Raw genomic sequence first — 26,069 nt, forward strand, 5'->3', positions numbered from 1 at the left:
CTCAAGTCAATATTTACCTATATTGAATTTCATCTTTTTTTTTAATTCAGCCCAGTACTGTACCCTGGCCTGATCTTTTTGAAACCTGCTTCCATGAATCAGCATGTTAAATATCCATCTCATCTTTGTGTCATATGCAAAGTGGATGAATATAAAGCATATTTCCTTATCCAAGGCATTGATAAAAATGTTAAAACACACACACACACACACACACACACACACACACACACACACACACACACACACAGAAAGCAAAGGGTCAAGGAAAGATCCTTGCAGTATTTACTCCACGGAGTCTTTCCTCCCATGCTGATGTTCAACCATTAACAATACTATTTTGAGTCCAGTCCCTCCACCAGTTCTTGATAATTACTTTATCAAATTATTAATTAATAAATTTATCAAATTATTAATTTCTCCCTCCCCAGGAAGACTGATAATATGATATAGGTTATACATATATCATCACATAATGAACATATTTCTGTGTTCATCATGCTATGAAACAAGACACATATTGCTTAAAACAGAGAAAATTAATTAAGAAGTAAAGTGGATAGACCTCTGGACTTAGAGTCAGGAAGACCTGAGTTCAAATTATGGCAAGTAAGTCAATGGCTGGCTGTCTCAGTTTCCTCACCTGAAAAAAAGAAATAACAATAGCTTCTACTTCAGAGGATTATTGTGATCATCAAATGAGATGATATCTGTAAAGCACTTTGCAAACCTTAAAGCTCTACAAAAAATACTAGCATAACTCTATTTTACTAATATATATCATATTCACGTAATATATTAATTTATTGTTATTAATACTAGTTATCAAGATTATTCCTCTTCAAGCTTCAATTTCCTCAGGTGCCAAATGAGGAATAATAACACCCTTATTTAGTGGATAGATGGCCTCAGAGTCAGGATACCTGTGTTCAGGTCCAACATGACTCACCCTGAGCCAGTACCTTAACATCTTAGTTCCTCAGGCAACTTTCTAGTACTAAAAGTTGGAAAGCAGGTGTTTCTCTGCATCAGAGGAGGGAATTTCCTCCCCTGGAATTGCCTACCGAATGAAATCACAGATGCCCCAATATTCACATATGTTTATGTGTATAAATCTATATAATCATTGCACACCTAGAAAAATAAACATACATGTACATATACCAAACCCGTATATCTCATCATTTGTTGCGAAGATCGTGGAAGGCAATCAATGTGAAAGCATTTGGCTGGAAACTAGAAAACATGTCCAACATATAATGTTATCATCAGCCCAGAAGCTCTTAAATGCCTGGGATGGGTTCATGCCACGGTAGGTTCCAGCGCCCTCTTATCGTAGGTGACCAGCCCCTTGTTTAATTCGAGCAGGCAGAGCCTGGTAAGCAAGATGCTGGAGGAGGGGCGAGCATTTCCTCCCACTTCTCAAATGCTCTTCATACTCTTAAAATGATTTTGGCTGCCTGTCACTCGGCACTCTGGACAAAGGAGAGAGCAGCTCCTTCCAGCTAGAGCAAGGAAAGGAGAGGACCAGAGGTAAAAATGATGCCCATTTCTCAAAGCAAGGAGCTCGATGGGTGTGGAGGAGGTGGAAGTGGGGAGGAGAAAGAAGAAAAATAAGCCTTTGGAGCTTTGGCTCCTGTCCCTATTCACGCTAATGAATACTTGGGAAGTTCTTCTCTCCAGTTTTAAATCTGTGTCCTGTAAACAATGCATACAACAAAAGACTTAGCTTAGCAACTAAGTTTCTCCAGGGAGAGCTCAGGGTTTGGGATACAGCAGGGGTACTAAAGTCTCAACAGTTAAAGCATCCCAGTGATGCACTTGCACACTTTTAAGAGGCTCTCTTTGATCCACCTGTTGACATAGGAGACCATGGCAAAGAATGTGGCCGTCATTGGAGCTGGGGTGAGTGGGCTGATCTCTCTGAAGTGCTGCCTGGATGAGGGACTTCAGCCTACTTGCTTTGAGAGGACTGAAGACATAGGGGGGTTGTGGAGATTCAAGGTAAGTGGCCATTCGTGGCTCACTAAGTGTGGAGTGGGTTGCCTGTTGGTAGGTGGATTCCTTCTCATGACTGACCCTTATAGAAGATTTTGCAAGGCAGACTTCTTTTCAACACTTAACTAATTTCCAGCCTGTAGATTTTAAAATGCAGCTCCAGGGGTTCAAGATTTTCCAACTATCCAAGTCACCTCACATAGACGAGACAAGTTAGCAAAGGGCTATGAGTCCAGCAACAGAGCATAGCCTACATCTGACTTGGACTCAAAGTGAAGAAGAAGGTAGTAGGTTTCCAATCTCTGACAGGTCTTCAAGAAGTAGATTATCTTATTTTACTATGATTTGATCTCTCGTGCCTCACTTTCCTCCACAACAAAGTGAAGAATGACCGTGTCTACAGTGGTAAAATGGTTAGCTAGATGGTCTTAGCAATCAAGAAGATTTAGGTTCAAGTCCCACCTCTGACGTAGTGATGAACATTTAAGCAAATCACTTAATATCTCGGGAGAGATGGATGTTTGCTTCAGGTAGGAATTCAACCAGATGTTGGTGATCATTAATAGTCAGATGACTTCATCAAGAACTGTTCATGTTGCAGCCTAACCACATTTCCTTTCAGATCAGAAGCTCAGGTGGATTAATCTGGATAATTAGAAGAAATAAAGGAAGTCTGAAAACTCAGCAAAAGTTTGAAGAGCTGTTACTGGAGGAAGGGTTGCATTTATTCTGCTTGGTCCCAGAGGGAAATTTTAGAATCAGATTTTTTAGGATATTTTTTATATCCTAATTATATATGAATAGGATATAATTTAGGATAGAATGTATGGAAGTTAATGAGATACGGATTTCAATGAGATAACAAAGGACTCGGTTTAATAATTAAAGCTATGAATAAGCAAAATGAACTGTCTCAGGAACTAGTGGATTTACCCCCCACTAGTAGTCTTCAAGGGAAGGTGGCACAGTCACCTCTGAATGCTCTGTGGCATAGACTTCTAAATAAGTATGATTTGGACTAGAAGTTCCTCACAACCAGAGGTGTTCCTGGAGCCAATAAGAACTGTCTTTTAAGACTCAATTGTTAAATTTTCAGTGCGAGCACTTAGACCTCAGAAATTAAGTGCCAAAAGTCAAGCCTTGATTTATTGTTTTGTTGATTGCATAGACTTAAGAAAATGTTTATAATGCAAATTAAAATTTAAAAGTGTGCTGTACTGGGAGAGCTAGTTGTTAAACATTTACCAGTAGATCTCTGTGCCAATCTCTTTTTTGCTGTTGTTCAGTGTTTTTCAGTCTTGCCCAACTCTTTTTGACCCCATTTGAGGTTTTTGGCAAAAACACCGGAGTGGCTTGCCATTTCCAATTCATTTTATAGATGATAAAATTGGGGAAAACAAGGTTAAATGACTTGCCCAGGGTCACAAAGCTAGTACACATCTGAGGCTAGTTAGGAACTTAGGTCTTCCTGATTCCAAACCCAGTGCTTTATCCACTGTAGCACCTAGCTGCCCCATCTCTAAGAATCTCTAAGATTCTGGGAGTCTCAATGAACCTGTAATTAAAAAGTATTCATACAACTTCACTAGTATACAAATGACTTTTATTCAAACAAAGTGATAATTCTTTTAAATTCTTTTTTTTTCAGAAAATTATCAACCAATAGTTTTGATGGATTTAATACAGTTAAACCAGTATTATTATAATTGGATTTTTCTCTGATAAATCATATGACTTAGTGCTGGGGGAGACCTTACAGATTATCTAATAGAACTCCATTTTACAGGGTAAATGATTTGCCCTAAATCATGCAGTAATAAAGACATAAGAATCCAACCCAGTCCATTGACTCCACATGCTCATTAAGGTTGTTTTTTGCTGATTAATGTCTTTCCTCAGGGAATAATTTGCTAAATGCATTTTTTAAACCCTTACCTTCTCTCTTAGAATTGCTACAAGTATTAGGTCTAAGGCAGAAGAGAGATAAGGGCTAGGCAGTTAGGGTTAGGTGATTTACCCATGGTCCCGCAGCTAGGAAGTATGTGAGGCTAGACTTGAACCCAGGATCTTCCATCTCTAGGTCTGGCTCTTAATCCACTGAGCCAACCAGCTGCTACCAGCTAAATGCATTTTTTAAAGAATTGCTCAGGAAGCCATAAACAGTGGAGTTCACTAAAATAAGTCAGAAGTTCTGGGCCCTGATCCCATTTCTGTCATTTATTACTTGTATAGTCTTGGACAAATTCCTTAACCTCCTTGAGGCCATTTCCTCATCTGTAAAATGGAGATAATAGCATCCACCCTGACTATCTGGCAAGGTTCTCCTAAGAAAAATAGATAAGGAGTAATAAAATGCAATTAAATTAGAATATACTTGCCAATTAATCATCTGAGCTCTGAAATGGATAGAAATGGCTTTTTCAGTATATACATGTTTTATCTTGCTTAAATGTTACAGATGATGCCAAGATCAGAAGTAAAGGCTTGGTTTTATGTAGAACTCCCTCATAGAACATAGACATCACATTCTAGCAGACTCAGCTTCTGGGGGGTTAGGAATAATCTTTTTTATCTCGTCTGCATCCTCACCACCTACTACAGTGCCCTGTATGTAGTAGACCCCTAATATATGCTAGGTAGAATAGGAAAAGGTTCAGAATATATATATTTTGTGTGTGTATATATATTTTTGTAAATATATATATTTGTATATATTTATTTTTTCCTCTCCAGACAGTTAATAAAGATGTAGTTCTAAAAACCAAGTAAGAAATGGCTAAGGGGCTCAGTAGATAGAGAGCCAGGCCTGGACAGGAAATCTTGGGTTCAAATCCAACCTCAGATACTTCCTATCTGTGTGACCCTGGACAAGTCACTTAACTCTAATTGCCTAGCCCTTAAAGCTGTTCTTCTGCCTTGGAACCAATGCTTAGTCTCAATTCTAAGACATAAGGTAAGGGTTTTTAAAAAAAAAAAAAACAAAATCAAACAAAACCTATTCAATACACCCTTGTTATTGACCCAAAGATTATTTCTAATACAAACCCTTGGAGCTACTCTGCTTAGACAGATGTGGCTTCTTTTCTTTGGCTTGTACTGTCTGCTATCCATAGAAAATTAAACACACAACCTACTCCCTGCTTCTGTCTAAGAACTCACAAACAAGACCAACAACATAGATGACAACTAATATGACAAATAATCTCTTTCTAAATATTTTCTTATTTTATCCTCATATCAACCCTGGGGAGCAGGTGTTATTATTGTGCAATTAATTATCTGAGACAAGACATAAACCATAAGGTTTGTTAAAATGGCCAAACAAAATACATTCTCCTTCTGGTAGTTATTAGCTTGCATTTCCTTTCACTTTTCCCAAACCAGACTGTCTCAGAACAACTCAAAACTGTCTCACCCTTGATATTTCTGAAATTTCCTCTGATTCTAAAGGAGGGGGTTAATTACTTCTTTTTTGGCAAGAAAAAAGGGTGGTTTTTTTCCTTTTACAATTCAACAAATATTTATTAAGTACTGGTTATTCGTAAAGCACTTTACCACATTTGATCCATTTTATAAATTGTTATTTCATTATATTCTTGGGGTTCTTTAACTCTTGTATTCTGTCTTGGAATCAATACTAATTGATTCCAAGATAGAAAAGAGGTAAGAGCTAGACAATTGGGGTTAAGTGACTTGGCCAGAGTCATACAGCTAGGAAGAATCTACAGCTGAATCTGAACCCAAGTACTCCCAACTCTAGGTGTGGGGAATCTATCCATTGTGCTGCCTTAACTTTTTCTTTAAAAAAATGTTTTTGTGATGTCTTGTATCTATTTTTCAAACAGAAGATTGACACTCTCCTAACTTTCCCCTACCCTTCTCTTGTCAAAACTAAATTTTATCTTTTGACAAAAAAAAAGTAATAATAAGCAAAAGCATCCAATGAGGTGACTGCATCTGACAAAAATGTATGCACCATTCTGCCCTTGTAGTCTCCTGCCTCTCTACTTTGAGGGGCTGCTCTTGTTCAGTTATTTTCAGTTATGTCTGACTCTTCATGACCCCATTTAGGATTTTCTTGGAAAACATACTGGAGTAATTTGCCATTGCCTTCTTCAACTCATTTTGCAGAGGAAGAAACTGAGACCAACGGGATTGCCCAGGGTCACACAGCTAGTAAACGTCTGAGGCCACATTTGAACTCAGGAAGAGGAGTCTTCCTGACTCTATGCCTGGCACTATGCCATGTAGGGAGGAAAATATCTTTCACTCTATGTTCTCCAGGGACATCAGTCAATTGTTGTAGAGGAGGGTTGTTTTTTTGTTTTTTGTTTGTTTATTTTAATTTCCACATAGCATTGGCTTGCTGAACAATTGAATGCAAGTTGGATTGCTCCTGGACTGATATTAAAAAGAGTAGGAGGATGAGCATCATCCCTGCTTTAATATTTGGACAAGGAAATCTATGTAACAATGCAATCCTTATTCTTGACCTACTTAAGGAGATATCATGGAATTCAATCAGGATAATTTTTGATCCTAAGAGATTTCATTATTAAATTTGAATTCGATAATGAAGGATTACTGGCACCTTTTATTATTTCCTGTTTGGCAATCCAGTGGGTTCTCTTTGGAGGGGTTATAGGAGAAGGGGGACAGAGCAGAACTCTCTCTTTTGTTTATTCTTCAACCAGGTCACATCCTCTAACCATAAGTGTCTCCCAGAGTTTTGTCCTGGACCCTTTTCTCTACTCCCTCAATACTACTTCACTTGGTAATTTCATCAACTACCCTGGATTTAACTACCATATCTATGATAATGATTCTCATATCTTCCTTTCCTGTCCTAACCTCTCTGCCTCACCTCCAGTTTCACCTTTCTAACTGCATGTCCAATAGACCTCTTAAACTCAACATATACAAAACTGAACTCATTATCTTTCCTCCTAAACCTTCTCCCCTCCAAACTTCTCTATTACTGTCTCTCTTTTTTTCTTTTCAAGTACTCTCATTTATTTAGACTCACATTAACTGTAGCCATACCGCCAATATATTTATAGTTAGGGGCAGTGAATATTTAGAAGTAGAATCATCTGGTCTTAGGGCCCAGTTGTGCCATTCAGTAAGGGGAACCATGATGGGGCATGGATCATCTGAGTGGACTATAAAGATGAATGAGAGCCCCTGTTGTTGTTGGGATAGGACCCTGCCTTGAGTGGAAAGAACAAGGCCAGGTCAGGCATGGTAGAGCCCGATTGATCAAGAGCACAAGATGTGATCCTCTCTTCAAAGTATTCTATGATCCCCAGAGAGGAAGCCCAAGGCCACTGAGTGGATCATTGCATGCTTAGCACAGAGTAGACTGAGACTAGAAACAGCATTTTGATAGCAGTATGGATGCAGAGAGTCCCTGCCTTGGCTGGTAAACCATAGCTTCTAAGAAGGAAGACTCTTCTCCATTCCCATTCCCTTTCCCATTCCCTTGACCATTTCTCTTGATGATATGTAGCATCCTAAAGGCATCATGGCAGATAGGCAGCATAACTATAAAGGTTTCTACCTCTCCCACCCCTACCACAATTCTCCTGTGAACTGTGAAAAAGATAATGGAGGCACCAGGGATGTTACAATAAATCTAAATGATTGTGGGCACACACACTGGGTTGAAGGAGAGACAGGACTGGGACAGGGAGACCAGAGTTCACTGGTTTAACACAGGAATGGCAGTTGGCCTCAACTGTCACCCAGCTCACCCTAGGCTGGGGTTTATGGAATCAACAGGTAAGGTAAAGGTTTTAGCAGTTTTAATTATGTTCAACTAAAAGGTGGGAAAGGGATTGCTATACTTAAATCCTAAAGGGCAAAACCGCAGGGCAAGGGGAGGACTTCTCTACTCTAATCTTAGTGATCTAGCAGACAGGGCCAAAGGAGCAATAATGGAGTCTCTGGGAGGCTGCATCAAACCTGGTTCCTACCAGGCTTGACCAGCACAGCTAAGGGGCTGAGGGTGGCTTTGAGGGTTCTCACGGTTATCCACAGATGATCTCAGGATGTCAAAAGCCAAAATGGTCCAAGGTACCAAGTAGAGTGAGTGTGCTTGATATGCTGTCCACCAGATCCCAAACTTCTCCTCCACCTGGTGCTGCTCTGTAATTCTTGTCCTCTTGTTAGAAACCACCACCACACAGGATCTCAGGGAAATCAGGATGCAGGGTGTCCTTTACTCTGAGATCTCCCAGGGCTAACAACAGTTTGTGCCAACCCCTAATGGAGACTCTCTCAGGGCACAAGCCACTTCTTCCTGCTCCTTCATTCCATTTTGGAATGTTCCAGCTCCAGCCCTTCTTGCTAGGTACATCCTTAATACTTAATTAATTACTACCTAATCTTCCTCACAATAGTACTAAGAGTGAGAGAACTGACTCTTTAGATAAGACATTGTTATTTGGTCATGTCTGACTCTTCATGACCCCATGAAGGATGCTGTTGGGGGGATTTTCTTGACAAAGATACTGGAGTGGTTTACTTTTTTCTCCTCACTAAGGCAAACAGAGATTAACTGGTTTGCTCAGTATCACACAGCTACCAAGTGTCCAAGGCAAGATTTGAACTTACTCTACCCACTGAGCCACCTTATTGTCTCCTTCCATTTCTTAAAGTTTGGCTTAGGCTGAAAACAGAGCTTACACCACTTTTCTCAGGTAAAAGAACCAAAATTAGGTTCCATAGAAAGGAGTGACAATGAAAGGCTAATTTCCCTGCTTGTCTTGGCCCTAGAGAACTGGGGAGACCTTGTGCCTTCATTTCTTCCTGGACACTTGCTTAGCAGTCTCAGTAGTCCTATAGCTTTTGGCCTCTTATATCATTTCTCTAGCCCAAAGGAGCAGAGGCAAAGCTTACTTGTTTTTCTGGAACTAAGATGACTCACTTCGAAAGATGTGAGATAGCATTGGCACAGGTACTTCCTTCATTAGCACATTCCACTCTCTTCACACTTCAGTAGATTGTATTTGCCAGAAGCTGTGGCCAAAAAAGATGAACCATCTGGTGAGTGGCCCTCTGGTTAGGAGTCCCTCCATACTTACTTTGGCTGGTCCTCAGACTCAGTCACACATTTCATCACCCTTCTTGCATGGTAAAACCTATCAGAGCCTGGAAGAATCTACAGTCACCTTTATACCATCATTAGACATTGGAAGGCTCTTCTGCCAACTCAAATGTTCATAAAAGTTAAAAATATAGATTACAAAATTCAGATGCTAACTGGGGTCATAGAGCAACTCTATAGAGCCCTCTTCACCCCTGCTCCTTTCCACCCCACTCCCAACCAAGAGGAGGAAGAGTTGGATCCCTTGGAGAGAGAATTGACTCATGGAGCTTTTAGACTGCCCAGTTCCTGGCATAGAAGGCCAAAACAAGAAAGCTGGAAATGAGCTTTGGGTCCAGGCCAAATCTAATCTCAAATGGGGGAAATGGGAGTCCATCCCTCCCTCTTTACTTGTGCCTACCCCATCAGCCTCCTCATTTATGCATTTCCAGCTCCCTCAGGACTGAGGACTTCCACCACCAGGTCTGAGCTGATCAAAAGAATCAATACAGCTTTGGCCAATCTCTGTCCTTCATCCTATGAATAAGGGGCAACAAGAAAGCTACGAAGAGCACTGCTAAAGCTCCTCAGATCCAGGCTTGATTGAGTATAGCAGAAGGATAGTACCTCTTGAGCTAAGGAGTGCCCCAATCCCTCTATATCAGATCACCCAACATGCCATTGGTCATGAGTCCCTACTCATGAACCTTTGGGTGGCTGTTTTTATAATTATAATATGTAACACAAACATAGCAAACCCACCGGGCCTGAGGAAGACTCTTCATACAAGGCAGAAGCCTATTTTCAGGCCTAGGAATCTGTGTTTCTTAAAACTAAATATAAGCATGAAAAGATTTTTTAAAATGTGGATACCTAATGGTACACACACACATACCACAAGCCAACTTGGTTGGGGATGGAGAAGAGCTGTAAAGCGAAATAGGTGTTTTTTGCTTTGTTCGGATGGAATTTGGGAAGGGAGTGACTTTTTCCCAATTGGTGCTGGCTCATAAAAACATTCAATTTCATGAAAACCTTCCCAAATGAGTCTTGAGGGGACTTGGTGGCACTTATTGATACAGAAGATGTAGAAGGTCCATAGTTCTGGAACAAAGATGACCCCAGAGTATGTCTATCTGAGTGTATTATCATTCCACAGCCACAGTACCCAAGAGGCCATAAACCTAACCTAATACTGTCAAGGCAATCATCATCCTTTGTTGAAATGATTATCTGGGACAAGATGAATGCCACTTTGAATGACAGGTCCGGCAGTTGAGAACCTCGGAATGTCCCCAGGTGCTGTGAGCCAAGGGCAAAAAGCAGTTGGCCCCAGCCCTATAAATTACCCCCAAGTGACAAGGCAAAGAGGGCTCAGATTGGAGCAGGGACTTGGGAAGGTGGGAGGTGAAGAGTGAAGGGTAGGCCTGAAACCTGTAACCTGTTATCTTACTGAGAGAGTTAGAGAGCAATCACTATCATTGTGACATAGCTGAGAGAGTTTACTGATATCATCAATCAAGTTCATCAAATAGCCTTCCCTAATCTCTGGCTTGGCTGTGGCCAAGTCAGGTCAGAGAGGGTGAAGAACCTCCAGTTCCTACTGAACCTAGCAATCTACAGACCTTGATCATTAGCCTAGTTAATTAGCAACAGGGTTCCTAAATCCTCAATCCAGTCCCTTATTTCCTAACCCCAATAATAGATTTAAATACAGTGTTTACCATCAAGTACCTTTCCTGAGTGGGGATTATACCAAAGCCCTTGGGAAGGGGAGATCAATAGCAGTCAGATTATACCATTATCCAGTATTGAGTAGCTACTCAATAGCCCTCATCATCAACTAATCCAACCTCAGGTTGGGACCTAGAGAAGTTAACCATCCACACAGCCTCTGAGGGGTTCCCTGCCTGGACAAACTGTTAGAAAGGGGATAACTGACAAGCTTATCCAACCAAGCTTGTCAGGGAGGAGAGACATAGATTGTATCAACAACTAGGAGAGGAGAGTGTGCTTTCTCCCTCACTAACTACAACTAGCTTAGGCCTAGGCATACAATCCCTCCTCCATCTATACTATCATTTCTCTAATATACCAATATAACACCTCCAGGCCCCTAAGCTTATAATCTAGGTGTCATCCTGGATTCTTTTCCCACCCCCCACCCCTTGTATCCAAGCCATTGCCAAGTCCTATCAATTCTACCTTTGCAATAGTACGTAAATATGTCCCCTTTTGCTCTCTGCCACTGCCACTACTAGGGCAGGTCCTCATCATCATGTGCCTAGCCCTAGACCATTATAATAGTCTGCTAGTGAGTCTGCTTGACTTAAATATCTCCCCACTCCAAGTCATTCTCCATTCAGTCACCTAAGTGATTTTTCCCAAAGTTCAGTCCTATTCAGTTTAGTGCTACTGAATGAACTCCAGTAGCTCCCATTCTCCTCCAGGATCAAATACAAAATACCGAGTTTGGCATTCAAACCCTCCGTAACCTGTCCCATCACCATCCCTTTTCTAGTTTTCATTCCCTGCCACATGTCCTTTGAGCAAGTGACAATGACTTTATGGCTGTTCCACAGACAAGACACTCTCTATCCTCTGAGAATGTTCTCTGGCTCTCTCCCATGCCTGGAACACTTTTCCTCATCACCATTGCTGACCTCTCTGCCTTCCTTTAACTCCCAACTAAAATCTGTTGAAGAAGAAAGAAGAAAAGACTTTTTCAGAAAGTCTTCTCCAAGTCCTCTTAATTCCAGTGTCTTCTTTTGTTAATTATTTTCTATTCATCTGGTATGTAGCTCATTTATTTGTTTTCTTGTTATTTCTCCCATTCAATTGTGAGCTTCTTGAGATCAGGTACTGTCTTTTGCCTCTTTTTGTATCCCAAGCACTGAGCACAGTGCCTGGCACATAAATATTTATTTACTTACTGAATAAAAACTGACTTGAAGACATCAACAGTAATAATTGCTAGCATTTATAAAGAACTTTAACACTTGGGAACCACTTTACAAATAATACTTCATTAGATCTAATGAATAAGATAGATACAATTGTTATCCCATTATATAGATGAGAAAACTGAGGCAGACAAGAGAAATGACTTGTCTAAAGTCACACACCTAGTAGGTGGCTGAGGCAGGATCTGAGCTCAGTTATTCCAACACTACCCACTATACCATCTACTTACCTTCTGATCAAGTTAAAACAAAAACAAAAAAAATCTTACTTTTTTTTTTTTTGCTGGCAATTAAATTTTCATCAGGAATGGACTTTCTAGAAAGGAGACAAGATAGATAACCTTGCAAATCATCATGTATGCCATCTAATTTGAGAAGAATTTAGTTTTCCCTATTAGATTGTCCCTGAGGTCTGAAATTACACCACTAGAAATGTCTTCCATTATGTCAGCCTTTATACAACATTTTACATATACAAAAAAAAAACCCTTATTTTGTGACTGCAAGTAAATTCCTTAATTTCTTCTAGCTTTTTCTCTTTTCCAAAATGAGGGTAATAATGCTTCTATAACCTTCCACAAAAGGCTTCTATTAGGAAAGCATTTTAATCTACAATATGCTTCATAAATCTGGATGAGAGCAAAGGTTTCCTGGCCTTACTGTTAAGTAGGTAGCAGTTGTTTATTTTTTTAAAATCTTTCTGTAACACCCAACATTTTAATCATGATGATAAACACTTCAAGTCTAAAAAAGGGACTTTCTCAAAGTCAACCCAAGAGATCTTATCAGAGATTCTAGTGCCCTCTAGTGGGTTTTTGTTGAGCATATATCTCAGCAGACTGCTACCAGGTGAGATGCCAACATAAATCCTTACTATTTCCATTCCCTTGCTCCATTTCATGCTAACTCATCAACTTGTTGCTGGTACCCAGGGACTGTAGTGAGATTAACTATCACTCACCCTTTATTTTGAATGGGCAGAGTTTGCCCAAAAAGTAAGCAGATGGTACAACTATTGATTGGGGCAGGTAGGTGGCACTATGGATACAATGCCAGGCTTGGAATCAGGAAGACTCATCTTCCAGAGTCCAAATCTGACCTCAGACATTTACTAGCTATGAGATTGAGGGCAAGTCATCTAATGGTTTGCCTCAATTTCCTTATCTGTAAAATGAGCTGGAGAAGGAAATGGCAAACCACTTCAGTATCTTCTCCAAGAAAACCCCACATGGGGTCACAAAGAGTCAGACATGACTAACTACTACTGAAAAATAACCATAAAAGAACCATTCATAGGATTTCACTCTAAAAAGGACTTTTAGAGAACTCTAGTCCAAGCTTCTCATTTTACAGATGAGGAAACAGAGTCTCACAAAACTGAAGTTCATACAGATTAGTAGCACAACCAGTACGCATACTCTTGTCTTCTGATTCCAAATTCATTGTTCTTGATTACTATATTGCCTTCTTCCTTTTTTCATGGCCTCCAACCTGATTAATTTGGTTTTCATTTTAATATTCAAACAATTTATATAAAGCTAATAGAGTTTATGAGTCATATTTTATAAAATCTTAAAAATGCAAGGCATCTTAGATATCATCTAGTACAACCTCTAATTGAAAGACAAATCCCATTAATCTTCTGCTAATTCAAACCATTGCTTCAACTCCTCTGGTGACAGGGAAATACTACATGATGAGTTTTTTAATTTGGCTCTAATATTCCTGGAAGTTGTCAGTTGTGGATTAAATATAGGAGATGATCTGTGGATTCCCTCAATTTCCACTTTTCCCTCTTGTTCGAGAATGTCAGGGCAGTTTTCTCTGATAATTTCTTGTAGGATGATGTCTAAACTTTTTCTTTTGTCATGATGTTCCAGTAAACCAATAATTCTTATATTGTCTCTTCTAGCTCTGTTCTCCAGATCTTTGGTTGAATCAATGAGGTGTTTCATATTTTCCTCAAATTTTTCATTTTTTTTAATTTTCGTTTTATATATTCTTGCTGCCTCGTAAAGTCATTTGATTCTAGTTGTTAAGTCCTATTTTTTAAAGACTTAATTTCATCCCTGGCTTTTTGGTCATCCTTCTCCTTCTGGTCTGATTTTCTTTGTAGATCATCTTTTGCCTTCTTGTAGCCCATGTCATTTGAAAAGAATCACAGGAACTGAGTTTGAATCCTTTCCCCATCCTTGTTCAAACTATCTCTGTGACCCTACCACATCATCAACCTCTTTGGTCCTCAGTTTTCTCATATGTAAAGTAAAGGGCATGGCCCAGATGGTCTCCCAGATTCCTTCCAACTCTAAAGCCATGATCCTATGAATCAGGACAGCATTAGTTGCTATTCAATATTTCCTTGTATTTAAACTTCTTATCACTTCCATCCATGGGTCAATATCTGGCACATATTAGGTGCTTATAAATGTTTGTGGATTGATTGGCCTATGTTCTTCCCCTCTGAGACCAAATGGAACAAACTGACTCACTCTTCCACATGGCAGCCCTCCAAATATTTGGAAACAGCTTTCATGTTCCTCTGAAATCTTCATTCTCCAGACTAAACATATCCAATCCTTTCAAATGATCTGCATATGACATCTTGGTCCTTCTACTATTATGTCAGTCCTTTGGTGTGTGTCCAAAACTGAACTCATTAGTCTAGATATGATTGGAAGGAGATAAAGAACAACTTATTGGGTAAGGTAAGTCAAATCTATGACAGACAATAAATAGCCTGATACAATGGCATAGTTGCAAAAAAACAAGATGGAAGGTAAGAATTTTAATAAATAATCATAATAATAAAAAGAAACAGAAATGAACTATAAAAAAATTATACTGATCTATCATGATCCACCTATGAGGTCAGTGATATAAAAGTATCTTGTAAACAATGTTCATAGCATCAGATAGGTGGTACAGTCAGGAAGACCTGACTTCAAATCCAGTTTCAGACACATACTATCTGTGTGACCCTGGACAAGTCATTTAACTCTATATGTCTTAGTTTCATCAACTATAAAATGAGAAGAATAACATCACCTACCTCTGGAGGTTGTTGCAAGGAACTTTCTTTTCTTTCCTCCTTTCATTCCTTATCAGAGGCAGAGGAACAGTGGATGTATGCTGGACTTAAAATTCAAGAAGACCTGGCTTCTAATCCTATCTCAGATAATTACTAGTTGTGAGACCCTGAATAAGACAAACTATCTCAGCCTTAACTTGCTAATTCGTAAAATAGGGATGATAATAGCATTGTTTGAGGATCAAATAAGACAACATGTGTAAAGTGCTTTGAAAACCTTATATCTTTGTATAAATGCAACCTATTACTATCATTTAGCAGCTACTGGGTGCCAGGCACAATGCTCATTTTATGGGAAACAAAGTTGTGTAATAGAAGTATGATATCCAGCTCAAAGTTTTCTATCCTGGTTAGACTACATGTGAATTATCATTTTGAATTCTGGTTACCAAAATTGGGGATTATCTATAATAGCTGACTTCTTCATTGTGCTTAAAATTCTGCAAAGTAAGCTTCAGCAATATGTGAACCAAGAATTACCAGAAGAGCAGGCTAGTTTTCAAAGAAGCAGAGGAATTAGAGACCAAATTGCCAACACTCACTGGATTGTGGAAAAAAGCAAAGAAATTCCAGAAAAACATCTACTTCTAACTCATTGACTATACTAAAGCCTATGACTGTGTGCATCACAACAAAATGTGACAAGTCTTCAAAGAGATTGGAGTACTGGATCATCTTACTTGTGTCCTAAGGAACTAGTATACAAGTCAAGAAACAACAGAATTGAACATGATGCAAATGATAAGTTCAAGGCTCAGAAATAAGTGTGATATGGCTGTATATTTTTACTTTATTTATTAAACTTATATGTAAAGTACATCATACAAAATGCCAGTCTGGATGAATCATAAAATGATATTAAGGTTGATGGGAGAAATGTCAGCAATCTCAGATATGCAGATGATACCACTTTGATGATAGAAAGTGGAGAAGAATTAAGAAGTCTTTTGATGAAAGTATAAGAGGAGAGTGTAAAAATTGGCTTAAAGTTTAAAACTAAAAAAAAATTAAGATTTTTGACAACTGATCTTGTCACTTCCTGGCAAATATAGGGAAAATAAATAGAAGCAGTGTTCGGTTTTTTATACTTGGACTCAAAGAACATTGCAGATGGTTGTCACAGCCATGAAATGAAAAGGTCCTGACTTCTTTCTTTTTTTTTATTTTAAACCCTTAACTTCTGTGTATTGACTTATAGGTGGAAGAGTGGTAAGGGTAGGCAATGGGGGTCAAGTGACTCGCCCAGGGTCACACAGCTGGGAAGTGTCTGAGGCCGGATTTGAGCCTAGGACCTCCTGTCTCTAGGCCTGTCTCTCAATCCACTTAGCTACCCAGCTGCCCCCGGTCCTTACTTCTTAATAGGAAATCTATGGTCAGTCTGGATGGCATAAAAAAATCAAATACATCATCTTGTCAACAAAGATCCAGTTTTTCCATATCATAACAGTTATGGTTTTTCCATTAACAACGTATGGCTGTGAGAGTTGGACAATAAGGAAAGCTGAGTATCACAGAACAGATACTTTCAAATTATGGTGCTGGAAAAGACTTTTCAGAGTTCCTTAGACTGCAAGGAGATCAAATCAATCAGTACTTAAGGAAATTAATTCAGACTATTCACTGGAAGTTCAGAAACTGAAACTGAAGCATTTAATACTTTGGTCACATAATGGAACCACAGAATTCATTGGAAAAGACTCTGATGCTGGAAAAAACTGAAGGTTAAAGAAGGAGGGGATATCAGAGGGTCAGATGGATAGAGAGCATCTTAGTAGCAATGAACATGTGCTTAGACAGACTTCAAGAGTCTAGAGGTGGGATAAAAGAGCCTGGCATGCTATGGTCCATGGGGTCAGGAAGAGTCAGATATAACTAAATGACTGAACAGCAACAATATATTATACTTTGTGAAGAAACTGAATTGACTTCTGTTAGTCAACCAATAAGCACTTATCATCATTATTATTTACTTTATTCATTAATTTATTATTAAATGCAGTCAACATTGTACTAAGCATTAATGGCACCAAAAAAAAAAAAAAAGTAAAATTATGTTTCCTGCCCAGAAGGATCTTGTATTTGAATTACAAAGACAATATGCAAATAGCTGTACATACACTATAAATATAGTATAAATAGAAAGTAATCTCAGAGGGAAGACATTAGCAGTGTAGAGAACTAGGAAAGATTTCTTAAAGGAAAAAAATAGGATTTGAGGTGAGCCTTGAAAGAAAAATGGGAAGGAGGTGGATTACAGGAGAGACAGCATCCAAGAAGAGCAAACAGTGAGTAAAAAGACAAGTTTCAAGAGATAAAGTAAGAAATCTTATAACCTAATCACCTGAGCTCTTTGGGGTGTAAAACACAGCTTTTCACTAACATATAATAGTATTGTGTGGACTAATATTAAAAACAATTACTTAATGATGCCTGATATGTTTACTATCTGCTTAAAAATAGTCTAAAAGTTGAAGGGAACCTAATTAGCAGTTGTCTAATCTAGTTTCTAACCTACTAAGTACTTCCTTCTATATCACTCCTGAAAAATCAGCCTTCACTTTTAGTGATGGGAGGCTTACCACTTATCAAGTTATTTCATTTGTGTTCAGGCATGATGGCATGCTAGTAATCTCATTTAGTCTGAGGCTGGTAGATCTCTTGAGCTCATGAGTTTATGAGGTTAAGTCACCTGGGAACCTAGTTATCAACATTCTTAGATTGAGCCCCCAAGAGGAAGAATAGAAGGAAGGATTTACTAAGTCCCTGATATATGCCAGGCATTTTACTAAGCACTTTACAAATATCTCATTTGATCCTCACAAGAGCCCTGGTAGGTAGGTTCTATTATTATCCCAATTTTGCAGTTAAAGGAATTGAACCAGACAGGTTAAGCAACTTGTCTAGGGTTATACAGCTAGAAAGTGTCTGAGGCTAAATTTGAACTCAAGCATTCCAGACCCTAGACCATCACCAACTGTATCTAAAAGAACCAACCCAGATCAGAAATGGAACTTATTATGGATGAGTAGTAGAATCAGGTCCTTGAGTAATCTCTGCCCTTCTAGCCCAGACAAAATCAGAATAGTCTTTAAAAAAGTAATAATAATTAACAATTCCATTTGTTAGGAAGGTCTAACTACCATAATTGTTATAATTATATGCTTATTTTATTTAGGTCTATCAAGCAATAAATATTCATTGAATTCCTACTATGTGCAGGGTACCTTGCTAAGCCCTCAGGATACAAAAAGAGGCAAAAGATAGTCTCTGCCCTCAAAGAACTTAAGATCTAAAGATGGAGACAACATACAATATATGCAAAGCAAGTTATATACTAGACAAAGGGGAAATAATAGAGGAAAGGCACCAGAATTAAGAGGGGTTGGGAAAGGCTTCCTGTAGAAGTTTAAGCAGTGTAATAATCACTACAATTATTACAAAGTTATTGTATCTACTGAGCCAAAATGTACTTCCTTGTAAATTCCACCCTAATTACATCTGATAATAAATTCCTTGTAATTCCTTGTAAAATTCCTTGTAAATTCCACCCCAATTATATCTGATACCTGATCCTAATTACAGATCCTAATTAGTCTAATTCTTCTAGATGACAGACCTTCAAATACTTTAAGACTTCACTAATGCTCCGAGTCTTCTCTAAGTTAAGTACTTCTCTCTTCTTCAGCCTTTCCTCAGATGAAATGATTTTAACTACCCTTAAAATCATGTTGGTTACCCTTCTCCTCTGGACTGGTTTAATCTTGTGACCACCATCTCTAGAAATGTAGTGTCCATTTGTTAGTTTATTCATTCGATAAATCTTTACAGAGTATCTGAGAGGCAGGAGAATACAAAAGTGAATTAGCTCCTAAAAGAACCTTAAACTCTAATGTGTCTAATGGGATTGTGGTCTGCCTTCATTAGGATGCTACACTGAAATTAATATAGTACAAGAAACTCTTTAAGTTCATTTGGTAGCAATTTCACAATACTCCACCTGAGATTACATTTTACAAAGAAAGCTAAAAGCCCCAATTTTTTTTGTTTTGTACATAAGCATACACATACATATATATTTACATATATATACACCTATATATATATTTACATATACTCCTATATGTATGGACATACACATAGATGCATATGTGTATGCCAAATTTAATGGTGACAGAAATAAAGCCCTGCATATTATACATATGTACATGTAAACATGTACCTGCATGTATATGTATATATACATACATACCCACATATATGACAAATGTATATATGTCAAGGTAGGTCACCACTATCTTCTATTCTGTACTTATACAGTGCAGAATTTTCTTTCTGTCATTGTTAAAATTCATTTTGTTAAAGTTGGTTCATTGTTCTAACCTATTGAGCCTTTCCAAAACCTGAGTATCTAGGCAAGACATCAGCTATCTCTTTCATCCTCAGGTCATCTTCAGATTTCACAAGAATGCAATTTATCATCTTGGTATAAATTTAGGTCACACTTTACCCCCAAATTCTAGCTTTTGTTAAACCTGAGTGCAAGCAGCAAAAGTGTTATTTTTTCCAGGATCCACTTATGTGTATCTTTTTCCTTTTCAAGGGATCTGTCCAAAAGTGTAAAGTCAAGAAGTTTCAAGAAGTTGGGGGTTTCCCGTCACTGAAGGTTAGCAAACCATTGGTGATGTTGTTAGGAGGATTCCTCTTAAAGTATGAATTGTTTAGGTGGCTATTGAGGTCCCTTCTAAATCAAAGATTCCAAGATTTCTTCTTATTCAATCCAATTTATTTGGACCCATACGGTATATCTGTAGCCCAACTGTTAATAGAAATTCAAAGCAAAATGATGCTTTGAGCACCCATTATACAAATTTGTCCTGCCCTAGTTGACATAAAAAAAAAAAAAGCCCTTACCTCCTGTTTTGGAATCAAAACTGTGAACTGGTTCCAAGGCAGAAGAGTGGTAAGGGCTAGGCAATGGGGGTTAAGTGACTTGCCTAGGGTCACATAGCTAGGAAGTGTCTGAGGCTAGATTTGAAACCAGGACCTCCTGTCTCTGGACCTGGCTCTCAATCCACTGAGCCACACAGCTGCACTCTCTAGTTGACATTTTAAGGGCTACCCATCTCAGCTTCCTGTCTGCCCTTTAAGGTCCCATTAGGAGATATCATCTTATAAACAATATATATTTTCTTGTTCTTCTAGAACAAATAGATTTTTAAATTTTATTTATATCTAGTGCCCACTACCTTTTACTATAGAACAATGCTGTCTCCTCATTGAAGATAAAAGCTTTAAACAGAACTTACTTGAAACAAATTGCCATTTCCTTTTTAGAAAACTGAGCACCACACCCTTGTTGGCTCACCAGAAGTTTCCTTTCCTTGGATCAGAGTACATCCTTCCTAACTTAACTGATTTAAAATTACTTATATCTTGAGCCCTTGGGCAAAGGTGAAATAACTTGAAGCACATATAATTGGTGGCAGTGCTCCAGATAATTCATTCAAAAGAGCAGAGAATGGGGAGAGTTAATCCCTAATCATCTAAAACAAGTTTCTGCTAAATTTTCCCATACCATTTTAGAGTATGATGAATATCGATGAATATCATTATAGAATAAGGACCAGACCTGAGGTTTTATTGGTATAGGAAAGCTTCTAGGTGAGACAAATCCGTCTGCCAACTCAATTTGGCACTTTCTGTATAATGTATAGTCTTTAAGGGTTGCATAAGGTACTGAGAGTTCATTAATTACCCAGGATCAGGATAGACAAGAGGCAATACTTGAACCCAAGGTCTTTCTGACTGTGAAGCCAGCTGTCTAACCACTATGCTAAACTGCCTTTCAAATATATCAGTATTTTTTTTAAAATCCCAAAGCTATCTGGAACATACTTCCAGATTATGTTTCATAATTTTTAAAAGAACACCTTTTTTATTTTTTTTTTGGTCAAAACTTCCGCTGAAGTCCTATGGTTCACCATGGTGAAGAGGAATAAATAATGATCCTTGGTCCTTAAAGGACATGCCAGCAAAGCCCTCTTACAGGTCCTACCTACCTTGAAGGATTTTGAGTACAAGTCAGGTTGTAGATTGTATGTCCGTCTTGGAAAACAAGATTAAATTGGAGAAAGGTCATTACCAAATTGGCAACAGGATAATGGATTCATAAACTATAGCCACTCAAAAAGACTGTCTACTTAAGGTTAGGAGAGGTTTTCATTTGTTTTGATTAAGCATTCTCTACAATAAAATCATGGACATTTCATTATTGAAAAAAGTATTTTTTAAAATAATAATAATTCTGTAACTGCACACAACAGTCCTCTTTAACTCATGACATTATGAGGGTTATAACTCACTTTTTTCCCTACATTCCCCTAACTTTCCTAAAATAATCAATATCATACATACAGTATTTGAAAAATCCAAGAACAAGATTTTTCTGTTATTTTATACCCAAAGAAGGTCTCACAATATTGTTTCTCTCATAGAAGCTTGTTCTATATATGGAAAATTTCAAATGAGTGGATTCTCATCTCCCTCTGCTATGGGGTCAAAGTCCTCTGAGATTTTGAGCACCTAAAATATTTTGTACAGTTATTTGTAAAGGCTCCCTTTCACCATCCAGGTTCACCATCAAAAACATACACAACTGGCTCTCAATTATTGAGTATAATTGAATGAACATTAGATGGTGATAATCCAAATCCTTACCTTTGGAATGCAACTTATGATTATTATTTTTTTTAAACCCTTACCTTCCGTCTTGGAGTCAATACTGTGTATTGGCTCTAAGGCAGAAGAGTGGTAAGGGTAGGCAATGGGGGTCAAGTGACTTGCCCAAGGTCACACAACTGGGAAGTGTCTGAGGTCAGATTTGAACCTAGGGCTTCCCATATCTAGGCTTGGCTCTCAATCCACTGAGCTACCCAGCTGCCCCTATGATTATTTTTTAAAAGAAAAACTATCCTTACCTTTCACTATGACACACATACCACATATAGAGAGGTAATTTGCAAGCTTTTATTAATTACCTATTTTGTGTCAGGCAAGACACAAAGTATGAAATAAATTCAGCTCTCAAGAAGCTTATATTCTGATGGGAAAAACAACAGGAGCCTATGAGAGTAAAGAGAGAAAGACACTAGACTTATGATTTCATTGGTATGGCAACCTCCTAGGGAGAAAACTGCTTTGCAAATTAGTCTTTAAAGTAATTGCAAGGGCACTGAGGGATAAAACTATAAAAGTGATTCTGGAGACTTATTTAATGGGCTTTAATTGGACCCTTCTATAATTAAAGGACAAGCTAGGTACTCTATTACAGTAATAAGGCAGCTAAGTGGGGCAGTAGTTAGAGCACTAGACCTGAAGTTTTTTTTCCTGAGTTCAAATCTGGCCTCAGACACTAACTATGTGACCTTAGCCAAGTCACTTAACCTCATTTGCCTTAGTCTCTTCATCTATACAAAGAGCTAGAGAAGGAATTGGCGAACCACTCCAGTATCTTTGCCAAGAAAACCCCAAATGGGGTCATGAAAAGTCAGGCACAACTGAAACAACTGAACATAGTAATAGACTTCTCTAGTCATCCTCCCATATCCTCTCCAAGATCTCCTGATAAATATTGGCATTGTCCGCAAGAGTTCATAGACTGTTCACTTGTCAAAGATAAATAAATTAAAAATAATAAAGAGAACAAATAAGAACAGAATCTAGGTTCATTTAGTTAAAAATGGCAAAAGTTTTTGTCCTTGGAGGAATTCAGAGAAGTATTTGTTTTCTGAAACTTATAATTGAAAACACAAATGTTTCTGGGCCTTTTTTTTGATTGGCTGAACTGAGAGGCTGTACTCCCCACAGACCCTTGTTACACTGACAGTTATGTAAGATTTTATGGGCAAGGTTTCAAAAAAGAATATTTTAGTTTGTTATTTTTTAAAGGCAACAGGATTCTCTAGATTAGATTTTGAAAAACAAAGCATTCCTAGTCAGATCACTGTGGAAATTGATTCTATCCTTCAGTTAATAAAGGGCAGAAAATAAATCATGATAGTTGGCTTTTGTGTCTTCTTGGTGGGCAAGTAATAAGGAAAAATCAAATATTTTTAAATTTAATATACATAGAGTATTATATTTTTCAATTCCATTCACATCTATTATTCTGTGATAAATATATGTGAACTTGGTAAGATAAATATTATTTATTCTCATTTATTATTTTTGTAAATGCCACATTCATCTGACATTTACTGTCAATATTTTTTGTTAAGTCAATTTCATAGATGAGGAAACCAAAAAACAAAGCAGCTAAGTGATTTGTCTTCCATTAGACAACCAAGTTGTAATTGAGTTGTTTTTCACTCATGACCCTCATTTGGTGTATTCTTGGCAAAGATACTGGAGCAGTTTGCCATTTTCTTCTCTTCATTTTGCAGATGAAGAACTTAGGCAAACAGTGTAAAGTGACTTGCTCAGGGTCTCACAGCAAGGCAGAGTTCTAAGAGACATGGTCTAGGATGGTAGTCAAGATAGACCCTTGAGAAGGATCATTTCTAAAAGAACAAAGAATGGTAGTTTGAACACATAATGAAATAAGATAGCAGGAAAGAATAGAGATCAAGTATAATTGTCTTCTAAAATAATGTCTGACTTTGGAGCAGCTGGGTAACCCAGTGGATAGAGTGCCAAGCCTAGAGTCAGATTTTTTTTTCATATGAACACTTCTCCAAAGAGAGATAAATCTACATTATACATACAAAAACCTGAGTTCAAATGCAACCTCAAACATTAACTAGCTCTATACTCCTGGGTAAATCACTTAATCTCTGATTACCTCTGTTTCCTTCTCTGTAAAATAAGGTCTCTGTGGTCCCTTCCAGCTCTAAGTATATGATTCTAAATCAGATGATCCCTGACTCTAACCATCAAGGTGAAGGAAGAAACCAAAAGCAAAACTGATGAGGCCGAAGCAGAAACATTCAGAGAAATCAATTATCATATACTCTTTGTCCAGGGACAAGAATGGGGCCAGAGTATGGGATGGGACAGAACCTAGAGGCAGAAAATTGTAGGAGCAATAAACTCTGCCATTATGTAGAAGCTCTAACAATATTTTCTATCAGAAGAAACCTATGTTTTCTTAACTTAAATCAATTAACAAACCATAAGAAAAAATCATGGTGTCTATTGAGAGAAAAAAGGTGACATCAATTATGATAGATGAAGTTCATAAACAGTGTAGGATGGAGAAATTGCAGGCCTTAAAATAATTCCCAAGTCTTCTCTAGACATTTTCTACAATTACATAGAATAAGAATGATAGAGTTTACTGCTAGAAGAGACCTCAGAAACCATTTGTCCAGCCTGTTCAATTCACAGAGAAGAAACTGAGAGATAACATGATTTTTAAAGTGTGACCCAAGATAAAAAGGAGCAGAGCTTGAAATTGAAGTCGTCTTTTATATCCATTCTTTTAATCTCCAAATGGATATTTATTGAATACCTACTATTTACATAACACTGTTCTAAAACATAGACCACCCCCCAAAAAAATGAATAGCAGCATCTCTATCATTTTTCAGTAGTCTTACAAACTGGACTACCAAAGGATATCATCAATCTTCACTGCTTTAGATACTAGCTCTATTCTAAACACCAGATGGTGGGAACTTTAGACTTTTAGACGGGCTCTTTCTTTGCTCTTTCCCAAGTTGTGTGTATTATATAGAAAATAAAGAATAAATCTCTGACCTATAAAATAAGCTAGAGAAGCAAAAAGCAAACCACTCCCGTATCTTTGCCAAGAAAACCCAAATGGGGTCACAAAGAGTTGGACACAACAGAAAATGACTGAATAACAATCATGAAATTACCTATGACTATCCAGAGCAAAACTGATAAAAACATTTTCAGGTATTTGTGTCACTGAATCTAAGAGCTGCAAGGTTTGAATGAGAAGCCATCTAGTTCAAACTGTATTTGAACAATAAACTCTCCTTCGCCATTCCCAATTAATGATTAATCAGATTTCGGATTGAAGATATCTAGTGAGGGAAAATCTATACCCCATCCCCATCCCTAGACCTGCCAGTTCCAGGAGCCTAACAATAAACATCATATCATCTATCAATCTATCAAAAGTATTGTGCTATAATCATTGTGACTTTGTCAATACTCATAATAAGACATCCTAGTTGAGGGAGCGGAGTTTTCCTGCTCTTAGAACAATGTAGTGCTCAGAAATAAGTATTACTGAATTTCAAACTGAGAAGGACCTCAAAGTTCATTCAATCCAGCTCCTTCATTTTAAACCTGAGAAAACTAAGGCCATGAAAGTGACTTGGTCAAAGTCAAATTCAATAACATGCAGTATTAATTTCCTCCTGCATATAGTCTGAATGAAGCGATAATCACATTTCTTATTATTTACCCTATGAGTCTTATGCTGAGGTCAAAGTTCTGATTTCTTATTTGTTAGGCAAACTTTTAAAAGATGAGTGAGTAGTGTAATGGTGAGGCACCAGGGATGTTAATATTATTATTAAAATGTAACCTAAATGGTTTGTGGGTTCACACTGGGTCGAAGGAGAGACAGGACCAACCAGGACAGGGAGACCAGGGTTTACTGCCAAGCTTTTAATTGACACAGGAATGGCAGTTGGCCCAACAGTCACCAGCAGGCAAAAGGTAAAGTATATAACAGTTTAATTGAGGGTAACTAAATAAAGGGCAGGATAGGGGATTCTACACTTGAAACCTAAGAGCAAACCACAGGGAGCAGGGAAGGACTTAACTACTCTATCCTATTGACCTAAGCCAGGCAGGGCCCAAAGGAAGCAGTACTGTAGTCACAGGGAAAGCTCCTTCAAACCTGGTTCCAGCCAGGTTTGGTCAGCTCAGCTAAAGGGCCAATTGGGGTCTCATGATA

At 38.1% G+C, this 26,069-nt stretch overlaps 1 protein-coding gene across 1 annotated transcript in view; it reads left to right on the forward strand.

Annotated features, from left to right (window-relative positions):
• Positions 1-1,460: 1,460 nt before the first annotated feature.
• The window catches only part of LOC123247594 (dimethylaniline monooxygenase [N-oxide-forming] 2-like), a 53,495-nt gene continuing 28,886 nt past the window's right edge, over positions 1,461-26,069 (forward strand). Inside the window, exons 1-2 of the mRNA XM_044676536.1 lie at positions 1,461-1,533; positions 1,867-2,004. Coding sequence (XP_044532471.1) covers positions 1,873-2,004 — 132 coding nt within the window. The 5' untranslated portion in view covers positions 1,461-1,533; positions 1,867-1,872. The remainder of the gene's footprint in view (positions 1,534-1,866; positions 2,005-26,069) is intronic.

Source organism: Gracilinanus agilis, chromosome 4 (assembly GCF_016433145.1).
Source record: "Gracilinanus agilis isolate LMUSP501 chromosome 4, AgileGrace, whole genome shotgun sequence".
NCBI lineage: Eukaryota > Metazoa > Chordata > Mammalia > Didelphimorphia > Didelphidae > Gracilinanus > Gracilinanus agilis.